Here is a 15,876-nt window from a genome sequence, read left to right as displayed (position 1 = left end):
AAGGGTACCCATGGGATCCCTCAATAAATTTCAGCCAATTTGGTTCAGCCGTTAAGCCAGCTATAGCTGACATAAAAATATATTTATGAGAAAAGATCTATATTATATAGATAAGTAAGCTAATTGACTATAGTTTCGCACTTTTTAGTTCATTTTTATAATCTACTAGCTGAAGTGCCCTGTAGAATTTCTTAAAATCGAATTTTGAAAAAAACCGATTTTTTAAAGAAAAAAATTTCCAAGTGAGAGAAAAGCTATTTTTCGTAGTCGACCCTAGAAATAACTTTCATCGTCGGCCTGTAGACGGGTGAATACTATACATATACAATACATATACGTCCTAGGAGTCCTAGCTCTAATTTGAGTTAAGAAACTATAAGTAAGTTTAGGATCAAAACAATTAGGCAGAAAAAATGTTCTTATACTCAGACTCCAGAGTGTAAAAATACCTAAAATGATAATCCTAGGCTTCAGGTACAGTATCATAATAGATATAGGATCATAAACCAAACTTGATTCATCTTGAGTATTAAAGGATCGTTGAGTTTTTCTAATCAATAGATGAGCTAAATGTATGTAATATGTATCCTGTACGACCGTCGCATTGCCTATGTCACCCCCGGGCAACCAATGGGTCCCCTCAAAAAATGTCAGCCCATTCGGTCCAGCCGTTTGGCCGGCTATAGGAAACATATATAAGAATGTCTTGCTTTATTTTATAGAATAGTTTAAACCGAACAGGACGACTTAAATTATTATTATCAAATAATCAAAAATCCGAATTTTTTATCTTTTTATTAATTTACAAATATTTATCAGGTTTATCACATTTCAAGAACAATAAACAAACAGGACACTTTGGATTTAGCGAAACAATTTAGCTCTGAGATAGTTCTTGATGTAGTTCCAGGTCTATACACGGCGAGATTTGGATCTAGTTTCGTCCAGCTCTAGGATACAAAGAGATAAGGATGAAATTAAATAAACAACCGCTGTAAAGAATTAAACAATATACGTAGGTTTGGTTCCAGCAGGTACAAGACGGATATGAATTCTAAATGTGGTTTGGCAGGTAGGGTTTCAACATCCTATCTCCGGAATAGGCAGTATATTGATGAGATCTGTAGGTTCAGAAAGATTATATTAAACACGTATAAATGCAATGTGGTTTAAATATTAACTTCTCTTGATTTATTCAGTTCTACTCCGCTTTAAAAAAGTCTCCGTGCAGAAATCTGTAGAAGATTTCTTTCTTGAACTTCCACTGTTGCAAAGTAGGATTGTCACCTGAAAAATCATAATGTCACGAGAGGNTCTAGTCAAAACACCCTAACTTTTTCTATGTATCATGTTTATATGCAGGCAACTGAAATATAATTTCAATTTTTAGAAAATTTGAGCAAATCAATTTTTAAGAAATTGTAGAAATCAAGAAATTCACAGGTCTTAAATTTAACAAAAATTTCGTTTCAAAACTTTTAATCTGCTTATTCTTGGTTTTTTGACGATATTTTTTTTACAGTATATGACATGGTCTCCAATTTTTTTTTTTTTTTTAACAGTCATGAAACTTTTTGTAGCAAAAAATCAAACACCTAACTCAACTGACCGACTGTCAAATTGCAGCCAGAAAAAGTTTTTTTTTGACGTAATTTTTACTGATTTTACTTCAAAAAGTCTTTTTCAGGCAGTAATTGGGCAATTATACAGTTCACTTAAGACTTTGATTTTTTTTGCTAAAACATATCTTATTGTTAAGGAAAATTCACAAAATTTGGAGACCCTGCCATCAATGGTTCTGAAAATATCACAAAATCACACAGAATAATCTTGATTAATCTTTGAGCCTACAGTTACGGTTTAATTTAGACCTAAAAATGCACTTGACTTACTATTTCTTTAAAATGGATTTAATTAAAATTCCCTAGGTGGCATTTTCTGAAAATTTAGATTTTAACTCAGAAGCCTGCAATCTGCATATTAATATATTCCGAAGAAAAAAATTAGGTGTTTCACTTGAAACCTGATGGTTCATTTTCATCAGAGTGGGGTAATCATGTTGTGTCAAAAATTTAAGAAACTTCAGTTGGATGGGGTTTAATTAATGAATTGCTAATATATCCCAGACAATACTGAAACTTTTTCTGTGCAAGATTTATCAATGAAACGTCGTTATTAGTTATCGTTATCTGAAGTGCCCGGCGTTGCTCGTGGAATTTTAAAAATTCTAAAGAAAAAATTTTTATCTTGAAAGAAAACGAATAATGAAAAAAGAAAATAATTTGTTTTAAATGACCTGATTATCAAATGGCAGGTTGTATGGAAACTTTGGAGCCATGTAGAAGTATTGAGCTTGATGCTCTCTACACACTTCAAGGAGCATATCCCAAACCTTCCTCTCATTCTTCTCATCCATACCTGTTGCACAAAATAGGATCATAACACAAATTTTATGTTTTTAGGGTCTCTTGTATGCCCCATACTAAACTAGTGACAAGTAATATGTATACAGGATTACCCCTAAAGGATGCGACTTCTATAACGGGTAGTTACTCTAAAATTCGGTGATGGTGATGGTGTTCATAACGGGGCCTCTTTTTCAGATTTCATTTCAAATTAGTACAAATTAGAGTAAAAAAAGTAGATGTTAGTTCCAAATTTATTGAAAATATATTTCGGTCTGGGTTGACCCTCGTCAGTACTTGAGATTGTTTCTGCCAGGATGATTAAAAACTCTTTAACTAAGAGTCTATCGTTTTTACGTATTTGAGCTTGGCAAAAGGCCTCTTTGTGAAATCTTCAAACACTTTGGGTTCAATGAACTTAAGAAAAATAGCACAATAAACTGATTTAAAAATGTACTGTTGACCTTTATCACTATTTTAAAACAAAATAAAGTTGGTTTTGGTATTTCCAACAACTTTACTTTTCAACATTACTTTGTCATAAGTACTGTTTTTACACAGGGGAAAAATATTTAGATTGCGAATACTTTTGAGTGGAACAGTCTAACTACATATGGGGAAGTTTAGTACTTCACCCAGTTTAAAAAAGATACATTAATGATTCACTAAAAAAAGAAACAAGTGTACAACTTAAGAGTTTCATTAACGAAAGAAAATAAGACTAAATAAATTCTGTACAGTCGTATCTGAAGTCTCATCCTTTCTGGGTAGCCATGTATTTTCAATAATTACACCTGTGAATTAAAAACTGTTTTCCTTTCTGTGATACTTTTCTCCGATCAAAATTAAATATTTTCCAACACAAGTAATATTTCAGAGAGATTTAAAGGTACGGAAAAGAGCAGAGTTCAGAATATACGCTAAATAATTACCTTGATTTATCTCGTCTACGCATCTAAACGGAACATGCGTAAGGCCCTGCAGTGCCATCATATAGACTGCAGTAGTGACTGATTTCTCCCCACCGGATTGTGTTCCCTTGGTTAGCTCCTGAAACTCCTCCTGGTCACGGAACTTAACCATAATCCTTACTCCGTAGTTCTTCAGATCAAGTTCATTATCCTTCCCTTCACATAGCTCGATCTGTCCGGAGTATCCCAACGTGGCCATCATCTCACTAAACTTATCTCCGACCTGAGAAACCATTTTCCGAACCCCTTGAATCCATCCTCTACGGAGCTGACCAAGTTCCTTCGTCTTGCTCTCCTTCTCCTTCTCCATGTTCTCCACCTCGGCTTTAGATTTCTGGACGCTTTCCCTGATCTCCTTAATCCTCTTCTCTGTATCCGGGGATACCTTGAGCTTCTTCAGCTCCCCTTCACAATCTTCTATATTGACTTGAAGATAGTTCTCGTCCAGGCTTCCAAGCGAAGCAAACTTTTCCTGCCATTCTAAAGGAGGTTTGTACTTGGTCTTTTCATCCTGACATCCACCTGTAGCCTAACAAACAGATAAACAAAAACCATATGTACAAGGTTACCCACACATGATTCGACTGTTCAGACGACATAAAATCCTTCAAATATGACGATCCTAAGGTCAAAATAAGTATTCTGCTCTCAGCTTAGCCTTTTAATGACTTATTAAATGAATTGGCATGGAAAGAAATAAGTTTGCAATTGCAGAGAATCACAAATATAAGAAACGAGAGTATAAATTCCGCACAATCGTCTTTTAAGTCTCATCCTTTGTGGGTAACCTGGTACATGCTCTGACCGCGTAAAATAACTTGAATTCTTACATGGGCTCATGCCCAATTTCTTATTCAATGTTACCATAGGTACAAGTATAAGTCGTATCTATCTATCTACACTGCTCTGGTAAAGCGTAACCATAGTGTGACTATAGTTCTACCTATGGTAGAACATCTAAGAAATAGGCCATCGCACTGAAAAATTAGCCAAAAAAAAAATACTAAACGTAAGGAAGCAAATTATACTGAAAATTCTTCCCCGATATCAAGTGTAACACAACTTTATCATGAGATTTACTATGTACCTAAATCAGCAATAATTCTTGATATTGTACAGCTAATCTATCTATCTTTCAATCTCGAGTATAATAATAATAACTAAGGAAGAAAGTGTAATAATTATCAAAATTATTGTTTTGAAATTGAAAGAAACATCGTGGAACAATTATGATTTTTTTCACCGAAAGGCTTCCCAACCTTGCTATCAATAGCTAACAATCTAGCTGTCAATAGCTTAAACATATACATATCGCATATTATACATATCTGCTCGGTTCCAAAAAACTCTCTAATTGAAGGGTAACGTTATCACCTGGACAGTCCCTGTAATGCAGATATTAAAAACAAGTTGACCTACCTCCAAGGCTTCGTTGTGATATGTTCTCAAATTAACTTTTTCTTCATTCATCGCGATTTGACAAGCAATAGACTCATCATTTAACCTCTTAAAATCCCTGAAGTAAAACTATTTTTAACAGTGACTGAATATTGTCTCCGGAGGTTTGCTGCTGTCAGCAAATGTACTTAATAACAGCTTTATATAGAATAACAGGCCCAAGGGTGAGAAAATTGATATTCCTAGATTTAACCAAGAAAACATTTCTAATTCATCCAGGAAATCTTATAAAATCCCCGTTCTTTTATGAGCTCTGTGTGATCAACATGAAAAGGAACATGGGTTTATACATGCTTGTGCGGTTCAACAAAATTTGTTACATGTGTTATTTTCTTAATTGGGGTTAGTGAAAAATAAATTAATTTTCGGGCAAAAAAATAAAAAAATACTGACACCGTGAAATTCTTTAATGCCCCCCCCCCCCCCCTCCGGGGGTGCAGGAGGATTTCTTCAAAATCTCCAGTTTTTTACCCAAGCTACAATTTTTTTCATATCAGTGAAATTTTCTCCTGCTAAGTGGATTAAACTGGATAGTAATGGCTAAACCGTATTCACCAGGTATTTTCCTTCATTAGAAAGACGGAAATACGAGATTTTTCCAAGAGACGGTTATATTTGTTTGAAGTTTTCTAGTAAACAACATAATGCAGTCGCCATTTTATTTTAAATTTTGTAAGATCAATTTCAACATTCAAACAATTTACTGTTAAATAAATATGTTAGTCAAATACTTACTTTTCTAGTTCCTTTAACTGGTCAGTCTGATCCTGGTTCTCAGTTTCGATATTTTGAAGTTGAAGTTGTTTACATCTTTTCTCCAGGTCCAGTCTAGCACATGCTCCTGCTTTCTCCTTCCCAGACTTCATTCTCTCACAGAGCTTTCGAACCAGGTCAATTTTTTTACGTTTTATCTTGGCTTTCTCCTCTTCGATATTACACTTAGGCTGGGCCAGACTCTTGAGGAAGACAACTTTCATATCTAGTTCTGCTTTAGCTTTGTTAAACTCCTTTTTCTTGGACTCCAGTCCCTGGATCTCTTTTGAAACCTCATTCAATTTCAATCTCATGTTGAGAATGGATTGATTCTTTTGATTCAACCTGTTGATGTTGTTCTCCAGCGCTTTCTTCTTATTCTCTATTTCAGTCTTAACATTTTTTAATGCATCCGTATCTATACAATCAGCCAACCTGATAACCCTCCAAGAACTAATATCGTCAATACCTGTACTAAGCTCTTTAGAGTATCTAGAGCGCTTAGCGGTAAACTTGAGACCCCCGATGTAGAATGTCTGGAACTTGTTTTTGAGTTCGTCCGTATACTCATTCTCTTCCTTGAAGAAAGGAACTTGGTGGAGACTCTTCTGCTGACAGAGGTACGCGTTCACGGCCAGAGGTGCTTCGTACATTTCACAAAGATACGCCACGAATCCATACTTTCTCAGCTCATGCTCTTTAAAGGGTGAAGAGAAGCGCTCCTTCGGAGTAGGATTACTGTGAACCGCGTTCACTTTACGTAACTGTTTTACTTCTCGCAGCTCTTTCAGTAGCAGGTTCATATCATCAGGGTCTTCACAGACAAACCCATCAAGGTCAGCTCTACCAACAATAGATTCAAGATATTTACTATAATCTGCATTTTTCACATCCATACAGAGCATTATAGGTTCGTGAACCTTGCTCTTAAACTTGTCAAGGTTCTCTCTGAGCCAGAGAACTCCGTTGTAAGTATCTGGGTTCTGTTGTTCCAACACCATCAGCTTTCTATTCTTCTTGCTGAGGAGATCTTCCTCATGTTTTCTCAACTTTTTTAAATCTCGATTTCCAATATTTATTGAATTCTCTAAACAATATATTTTTCAACTAACACAGTCAAGTTTAGCAGGGTCTTTATTTTAATAAAAAAAATCCCCCCCCCGCCCGAAGTTACGAATAATTTTGTTTAAAGGTTTTATAAATGGTTTTTAGGTGAAAATGAACAAATAATTTGGTAAAAAGTATGAAAAGGATTTTAAAAACCTACCTTTTTATATAAAATTTTTCATTCCCCCCCCCAAAAAAATTACTTCCCCAGGAAAGGATGGGTAAATTCTTAAAATACCTGAGGATAAAGAAAATACTTTAAAACCCACTGGTTGTCCGACGAGGTACTTACTAAGTAAAACTTGTGACATTCTATTGCATATTATGTCAACTCAATTTGATTTTTTCTCATGTTTCTGGCAAATAGAATATCTCTGTCATTTCTAAATATTACAAAATGTAAACTAAGCTTAGTTTGGAAAATATTCCTGTGTCTTGAACCGAAGGTTGCTGATTTGCAATAAATCCTTCAAATCTATCTCGTTTTTCTTTCAGGTCTTTTAATGTCCCCTCCAGGGTTGGGTCTAGCTGATGTGTGTTCAGATATTCCTAGGTAATTTATTAAGATATAAGAGAACAATTCTAGACATAGAATATTGAAAACCAATAAAGAGAAAAAAGATGTTTATAACATTTTTCTTCCTTATGTTATGAGCAAACATATCAGCAGCACTGGGTTCTGAAATATATTCTTGAAATCTACGATACAAGGTTTCATGGGATGAAATCATCCCAGTTCTATTCTTACTTTTCTTCCTCTCCCCAGCAAGGAGAAGGGGAGGAGGGGGTACAAGGTTTCATGAGATGATAAATATACTTATGTGTATATTTTGCTTGTCTGTTTGTATTTAATAAACGTCCAAACGACTAAACCAATCGGGTCTGAAAAAAATAACATTTTTTTTGAAAATGCACAAATTTCGACAGAAAAATCAACGAAATACGAAATATAAAGAAATTGGCAGCTTAAAGAGCAGCGGTAACAACTAAAATATTTACTAGAAATGAGCCTAGTGAGAAAAAAAACAAAAACAATGATAACCGTAAGAAAAATATTCAATTACCGTTTGCAGTTCCTTTTCTTTTTTATCTACGTCAGCTTTGATATCTGCAACCTTCTTGTCATAATCTTTGAGAAACTCCCGGGTAGGAATCAACTTCGCTTCAACATCTTTTGCTGCTTCATCTAGGCCTCGTTTCTTATTTCGGGCCTCCTTCACCTGGGCCCGCAGGGTTTTAAACTTCTGCCATTTCAGAGCTTTAACATATAGTTCTTGCGTTTCCTTAATTTTCTCTCTCTTGTCGATAATCCTCATATCTCCCTCCAGCTTCTTTTCTTTCTGCTCGTTCGAGGACAACGTGTTTTTCTTTGTTTTCAGATCGTTATCTATCTTCTCAATCTCATTTTGTATCTCTCCCCCTCGGTGTAGTTTAGAAAGCATCTCAATATCTCCAACAGCCTTTTAAAACAATCTGGTTACTCTTAAAACAGTATCTGATACACTAAGAAAAGATCCTCTTTTAAGAGTTTAAAAATAAAATCTAAATTCAGCGGTATAAAAGATATGATGATTTAACCAAGTTTCCATTTGTGATTGACAAGTTTTCAAAAGTTCAGAAAATTCCATCATATTTAGCGGTTCAAAAGAAAATAATATCTGCCAGCGGCTTAAAATAAAAAATTAAATGCTTATAGTAAAGAAAATTTAAAAAAGAATGTAAAGGTAAAAAATAGAAAGAGTAGTACAGGGCTCCATAGTTCTGGTTAATGTAAATATCTTACAGTATACATAACAATTTCACTCTCTTTACTTTACTTTTTAACCATAAATCATAAAAATTCTTATGAAAATTTTTTGTTTGATAATGGGGCGGGAGAGGTAAGGATTTTTCAAGAAAATATACCCCTAGATAAATTATTTAAAAATAAAATATTTAGGGTGTCTTACTTTAATGGTGTTTTCAAATATTTGTGGAGGTTTCATCTGAGGGAAATCTCTAACCACGTCCTGCGGGAGAAACTGGCAAAGATTTCCCGGTTGAATCTGTAATCTCTTGGTCAAGTCGGTCAATTTGTTGAGATTACTAGGTTTACCGTTGATCACCCACTTGAGTTCACTACTAGATTTAGAGATTATCACTTTTACTATTGTATTTTCTCCGTTCTTACTGAATAGTTCAATCTCAACCTCAGCAGGGTTCTTCCCTGCCTCATTATTTATCAGAGAATTAAGATCTTGCTGACGGTTTAAACTTTTCAGGTCTCCGCCCAGGCAGATACTCAGGGCAGTTACTATAGAGGATTTACCAGATCCGTTTGGTCCAACTGTAACGTTGAAATTAGGACCTGGAAAATAATTTTCATATTTAATTTTGTGACAATACATAATATTTTTATTTTACATTTACTTCTCACGCTCAGTTGTTTATTATTTACAACTACTTTACAGGGAAGTAAAATGTTTAATTTCACGAAAAAGTAATTGTACACAATTTAATCGTCTTAATATTTAGATGAAAATGCGAGAATTCAACTGAACCAAATTATAATCAGTATTCAGTTTTGAGCTCTTTGGCATAGACAATAACTGCTCAGAAATCTATCTACGAAAAATACAACTAAAGTCTTGTAGCTTTAGAATCAGATTGGTCTTTCTGGGCCTTAAAAACCTAGATCTGGACCTCAGAAACCCCTAGTTCTGGGCCACAAAAACCTCTAGTTTTGGACCTGAAAAATTTCTAATTCTTGACCTTAAAAACCTCTAGATCTGGACCTCAAAACCTCTAGATATGGACCTCAGAAACCTCTAGAATTAGATCTGGACCTAAGACACTTTTGAGTGATATGATAGACTCAGTATATTCTGAATCCCTTTAAGCATTAGGTTAGTTTCCCTTAAATAGGATTGAGAAGATATCCATAAAGTATAATTATCTTCCGCAAAAGATGATTTCCTTCTCTCACCTGGATAAATAGTTTCATGTTTGTAAGTCATAAAATTCTTCATAGAAATCCTGACTACAGATCCTTCCTGTGAAAACTCCAACCTCTCCATTTTATCTGAAATTTTTTATTTAAAGAAAAACCATCGTTTTAATCAAGACTCTCTCAGTTTCACAGAGGCTAGGTGACATATTTTAGAAATAAAATCGGAATTTCATGTTTGGATAAAACATTTATCCTGCAGGGTTTAGTCTTAGTTTTATATATGGATAGGTCCGCTCCTGCTTGGTGATTAATTGAACAAGGTTCAGGTTTAAAATTATCTCCGGAGGGAGATATTTCACCGGAGGATCAGGACTCTGAGAACTCTATAAGATCTACGCAGATACTGCGTACTCGGCACTCTTGCCTTGTGTTTCCACTAAACCCTTGAATATATTTCTATATTGTTAAACTCCGATATAAAGTTGATTTAAAGTTCACCTAGGCTTGTGAATCTGAGTGTGTTTTTGTATTTTAGATATATATAAATATATATGCACACACATAACAAATAAGTTTATTTACAAGGCTTGGACAACCCTATCATGCTTTATCTTATTAATCTTTGCTTCTAATATAAAGGTTCCCACCGGAAGCTTTATTTCAATTTTGTGATCAATTCATTTATTACTTATATTCTGTTATTATGGAAATGTTAAAAATGTTCAGTTAATAAATTCAATGTAAAGTTAATTAATTTAGCTCGTAAACTAATTTCTGCTGTTTGATTTATCTGAATGAAATTAAAATATTTTGGCTTTAATTAAGCAGTAAGCATGTATTGTACAAGTGTCCAAGAATTACGATAACATCTCTAAATGTCTTCTTTGCTTCTTAAATCTTGATAAACGCTTCAGGCGGAACCTTCCCGGCATTTTTGAGCTCGTTGAACACACTGCTGGCCTTGTCATAGTTCCAGAGGTTCTCCTCTAGTGCCCGGGCAGACCACTCCAGGTTCATCCCGGTCATCTCGGAGAAAGCGGTGGCCAAGGTCTGTTTTGATGCAGGATCCAGGGCTACCTCGGTGACCTAACCAACAAACAGTTATTTACAATCATTACTAGGAGTGTATACTTTCTTGAAAAATAATTCCTTCCCCTTTTGAAAAATTCCCCCCCCCCCAGACTTGGGGGAAATAAATGATTTTTGGAGAAAAATAAATAAATTTCGGATGAAAAGAGTTGCCTTTCGATGACCAATTTTTCAATTTTCAACCCCCCCCCCCCTCTCCTAGGAGGGGGACATAAATTATACATTATACATTATACACTCCTGAATATTTGAAGTGTAAACATATTGTTAGTTTTAACACAGGGTTATCGATCTACTACATTTCGATGAATTCAAGTGGCAAATATCTACAAAATTATCGGAAAACCAACTTTGCTTGTTAAAACAAATTTTTTAAGTTTCCACTACTGAGACATATTTAAAGTCTCCCCAATAATTGATTGATAAATCAAGTTTCTAGGTAAAAACAAAAAAAATGAAATGGATTAAGAAAATATTATCAAAAAAATATCCATGAGCTTGATACGGATCCGTTTATTGAAGAATTTGAGATATTTGGGGCAACTTGCCGACCGCTATTTTTTTTTTTAAACTTTAAAATGAAAAGTCAAAAAATATACCCGAATGCGTTGCAGAGTTATTTGTTACTTGATTCCCCCCCCCCTTCCTCCCTGGGCCAACCACCGTCCCCCCTCCATTCCTGGGCTAACTAGTACCTGTGGTTTATTTAAAGTCTGCATTGAACTCTCTGGTGATGTAAATGCTCGCTTTGCGTTTGCTGCAGTGGGGAAGGTAACGTGTAATATTTCATTGATGATACAGAATCCAGCCCCACGAGGTACAACGATAAAACACCTAAACAACAGATATTTAGTTCTTACATTGTCTTCAATTGATAAAAGAAAAGCAAAACAACTTTCATTATAGAGTTATATAACATCGATACTCTCACCGTTTACCTCCACTTGGTTGATTTTACCAGGAAACTAAATAAAAGTCGAACCCCTCAATTTAGAATATCTAAAACCATTCCCGTGCCTCTCCCGAGTTCCCCAATCAAAATTTGAGGCAATACAGTCAAGAGGTTCCTGAGTTATGATCGGGATAAACAAACAAACAAACAGAGATTACAACTTTATATTTATAGATATATGAAGCAGTAATTTCTGTTTGGATGTTTTGATGTCCAATCGTAACTCTGGAAGCCTTGGACCTATCTGCATCAAAGTTTGATTGTGGGATTGAAAATTCTAACTTGAGTGCGTTGACTTTAACATGAAAAACTCCAGACAAAGCTGGGTTCCCAAGCTAGTTTTTTAATAAGGACAAAATATCACTTCTGATTTTCTTTACCCAACATATTCCTTGAGGAAATTTATTATTATTTGCAATGAAGGAAAAAGTAATTTTAAGTCATCCATAATTGAGTTAGTTGTTCAACTCACATAGGTACCATTCAATCTTTTAATTTGTCTTGGCAAAAATGATGAAGATATTAATGGTTTTATATCTAAGTTAATAAGTCTTCGTTGGATTTTTTGCATTTATACAGCAAAGGATTGAAAGAAATTTAACAGCATTGATCTCTTTTTAAGGCAGAAAAACGACGATATCTTTATTTTTGTATCTCAGATTAAGCTTTAACTGTACCGTAGTAAGTCATGAATGTAACTCGTCGACTGTTTCCTTGAACTAAATTATACCTGTTAAAGTGTCGGATCGCTTTAAGTTTAGTTTCTCGTTCTCTGAACATTCCGGTGACGGTGAAGATCATCAAGGTCTCGCTGGTAAAGGGTAGGTCCAGGGTGAAGGTGGTCGGATCATGCTGGGTCTTGGGTAGTCCAGCCAGGAAGGAAACTATCGGAAGACGACCTTTCCTGAGGAGTTTATGTCTCCTTGATTCCTGGGATACACGCTTCAGGTTCCGGGAATCTTCAAGATAATTTTTAAACTGTTCGAAGGAACCAACACAAGACAGCGACATCATTGCGTTCTCGTCATACGCATCTAGATAAACAAAAAAAAATCAAAATTAAGACAAATTTTTCATTGTAAGAGATCTTCTTCGAAATCACGCCTGGTTTTTCATTTTCAAACAATCTTTTTAATTGCTTTGAACTTTCAGAAAAAAATATTATTAAAGTTTTTTATAAATCTGATTTTCTTTATATCCTTATGTTAATGTAAAACATAAAACATTATTTACCTAATAATGGTTGTCTGTTGTCTGTATCATAGAGTTTAAAATACTGCTCTAGAAACTGTAGAACCAATCCTCCAGCAGTCTCATTCTAGGTTAACATGATATTATAAAACCTAACCTCAGGCTTACATCATACTATCTCTGGGGTTGCTGACGGGCTAAACGAAAACTTATTAAGTTTAAGGTTTCTATAAAATTTACTCACTTGTCTTTTATTCGCAATAAAACCAATTCTCAATATAATTATGGACTACCCTCTCTGTTAAAATATTTTGTAGATTTGGTTGGTAGATAGATCAATTTAAATTGAATTCCACAATTTTGGAAACTTTTCGGATGTAGAGCTTTCTAGATTTTTGTTTAAACCCAGTTTTAGTTTATATGATTTTGTTCTACTCGGTTCAACTAGAGACTATAAAATTTAAAAAAGAACTGTCTTTACCTTCACAAGTTTGGGAAGAGATGCAGGGATTTCTGTTTTTTCCGCTACATCGTCATCAAACCCGATCTCCTTCGGGAGAACCTTCTCGTCCAAAACCTACATTTTTTTAGATAAATAGATAGCTGAAATAATAACTAGAGACAAGATACTAAACTAACCTAGAGACAAGATATTAAACTAACCTAGAGACAAGATATTAAACTAACCTCGAGTAGAGACAAGATATTAAACTAACCTCGAGATAAAATACTAAACAAACCTAGAGACAAGATATTAAACTAACCTAGAGACAAGATACTAAACTAACCTGGAGACAAGATACTAACCTAACCTGGAGACAAGATACTAACCTAACCCGGAGACAAGATACTAAACTAACCTGGAGACAAGATACTAAACTAACCTAGAGACGAGATAAAAACTAACCTGAAGACAAGATACTAACCTAACCCAGAGACAAGATACTAAACTAACCTGGAGACAGGATACTAACCTAACCCGGAGACGAGATACTAAACTAACCTAGAGACAAGATACTAAACTAACCTTGAGACAAGATATTAACCTAACCCGGAGACAAGATACTAAACTAACCTGGAGAGAAGGGAAAATCTTCCTGACGGAGTCTGTATAAGCTGACCCCAATCTATCCTTACAAGGATTTCCATCCAACTTCAACTCCGTTAAGTTTATTCCTGGAAAAAATATGTTTAATTAACTAATGAGGGTGGAGGCATTTAATTCAATTAATGAAAAAACGATGTTTTTTTGAAAATGTAAATATTAATGTTTAATATTTGAAATTGAAGTAAGTTACCTTTTAATTTCTCTAGTCCTCGGAGATCAGTTAATTTATTATCCTTGAGATACAGTATATTGAGCTCCTTGAGTTTGTTCTTAAACCCAACCAGGGCATCCAGGGTCATTATTCTATTGTTGGAGAGGTCTATAGCTTTCACCTCAGGGATATGATCTGCTATGATTTCCACAACCTTTGTTAATATATTGGTTCGGTTCAACGGAACGTAGAAATCTGTCCCGGAGAAGGAATTGTGGAACGCGTTGAGGTTTAGTGCTGAGGTTGAAACATTGTATCGCTCAGACATCACAACTTTTATCTTTTCAATCATCTCTTTGGAGACCGGCATGTTGGGGGGTATTGTTCTCTCCATAGAAATTACCAAATCAAATCCGTCCGGGAGCTCTATTTTCTTGTCCAGGTCCTACAAATTTGGAAGATATAAATGTAGTGTCCGTATGAGCTGGTTATTAGAGAAAGTTATTGAGCGGGAGTGTACAATTCTCAACACCCTCAAACACCATTATTAATTCGGGGAAAGTATTGGACTGAAAACAAACATAACACTTTTGGATGTCAATATTCAACACTTATTTATAAATGTGGAATGCGTTGTTTATTAATAAGTAATAGAAACCTTTATGGAAGACGACGTTTAGGCTCAAGTTTGACTTTAAATAGTCCAATAAGCATGGGAATGGGAAACTGCAATTGTACAGTTAAAACAGACCCATTTTACTTAATTAGTGATTTAATAAGTGTCCAGTGTAACTTTTTGCTATGTGACAACATTAAGTATACTTAAGTATTGCTATAAAGTCGTCTTTATATCACCGTATTTTAACTTACCTTGATAGCTCTTGCAGCTGCTGAATCTTCTATATAAAATGTTGAATTGTTGTTGTTGGCCTGATAGCAGATAGGAAGAAACTTAACAGCAGATTTCTGTAAAAGCTCTTTCAGTAAAAACATCTTGTCATATTTAGCTCCGTTCCTCAGTGTTATCTTGTGCCAGGTTAGCCCGCCTACTAGAGCAGGTTTCCCAGTTGTATTTCTACTGAACGATCCTCTTCTCATTCCTCTCCAGCTTCTCATCCCGTATACAGGTCGTCCTCTCCCGGCCTGGTCAGATCTAGTTTCTACATCTAGATCTAGATCATCGTCAGGAAGGAGTCCAAGGTGAGCAAAGTTAGCTCTAGGTGGACCTCCTCTACTCCGCTTTTGAATGGATCCACCACGAACTCCGTCAGCGAACCCAACTTGTTTTTGTCCGAGGCGATCACGTATTCTCGGCTGGTCAAACCCTCGGTCATCATGTCCATGGAACCCTCTTCTAAATCAAGATGAATGAAATAAGCAGTGCTTAGGTTCCATTTAATTTTGATGCTGATCCGGATCCTGAATCCGCACTGGGAAAAAAATGGATCCGGATCCAGCTAGTGAGCATTTCTTTTCCAGTTCAGATTTTGGTTCCGGATCCGGATCCAGGAAGCCAAAATCTTGCGGATCCAACAGATCCGGGACATGAGCACTGGAATCAGGAATGATCTTATGTCTTAATTGAGGGAAAACTTCATGAATATATTTTGGGGTAAATATTTAATTTATTATCTTCAGTTTTGTCCACTTTACATCCATTTAGTCGAGTCCTCCCCCCCTCCTCCCGGGAAAACTAGCGCCAAATCATCTATCGCCGATTTATTTTTAAGAAGCATACAGAATTTAATCAAAATAACATGTC

At 35.2% G+C, this 15,876-nt stretch overlaps 2 protein-coding genes across 5 annotated transcripts; both read right to left on the bottom strand.

Moving 5' to 3' along the window:
• Positions 1–776: 776 nt before the first annotated feature.
• Positions 777–9,759, bottom strand: LOC111709739 (structural maintenance of chromosomes protein 5-like). Its single transcript, XM_023483635.1, has 9 exons — positions 9,660–9,759; positions 8,644–9,041; positions 7,759–8,154; positions 7,123–7,243; positions 5,570–6,674; positions 4,796–4,892; positions 3,338–3,905; positions 2,297–2,418; positions 777–1,287 (listed from the first exon to the last, which is right to left on the bottom strand). Exons 1-9 carry the CDS (start codon positions 9,748–9,750, stop codon positions 1,192–1,194), a joined length of 2,994 nt encoding a protein of 997 aa, XP_023339403.1. The 5' UTR covers positions 9,751–9,759; the 3' UTR covers positions 777–1,191.
• On the bottom strand, positions 9,755–15,773 carry LOC111709757 (nuclear RNA export factor 1-like). Of its 4 annotated transcripts, none has more exons than XR_002766933.1 (9): positions 14,985–15,773; positions 14,154–14,559; positions 13,931–14,031; positions 13,337–13,432; positions 12,898–12,982; positions 12,395–12,698; positions 11,408–11,546; positions 10,122–10,709; positions 9,755–9,818 (listed from the first exon to the last, which is right to left on the bottom strand). XR_002766933.1 is itself a non-coding variant. In XM_023483655.1 (9 exons), exons 1-8 carry the CDS (start codon positions 15,228–15,230, stop codon positions 10,515–10,517), a joined length of 1,572 nt encoding a protein of 523 aa, XP_023339423.1. In that variant the 5' UTR covers positions 15,231–15,773; the 3' UTR covers positions 9,755–10,209; positions 10,468–10,514. The 4 variants fall into 4 exon arrangements, 2 of the variants coding, with proteins under 2 accessions (XP_023339423.1, XP_023339422.1); XM_023483655.1 differs by having other exon boundaries at positions 9,755–10,209; positions 10,468–10,709; XR_002766934.1 differs by having other exon boundaries at positions 9,792–9,802.
• Between the last annotated feature and the right edge of the window lie 103 nt (positions 15,774–15,876).

Source organism: Eurytemora carolleeae, unplaced genomic scaffold, assembly GCF_000591075.1.
Source record: "Eurytemora carolleeae unplaced genomic scaffold, Eaff_2.0 scaffold995, whole genome shotgun sequence".
Classification (NCBI taxonomy): Eukaryota; Metazoa; Arthropoda; class Copepoda; order Calanoida; family Temoridae; genus Eurytemora; species Eurytemora carolleeae.
This window is presented reverse-complemented; position numbering and strand designations above follow the sequence as displayed.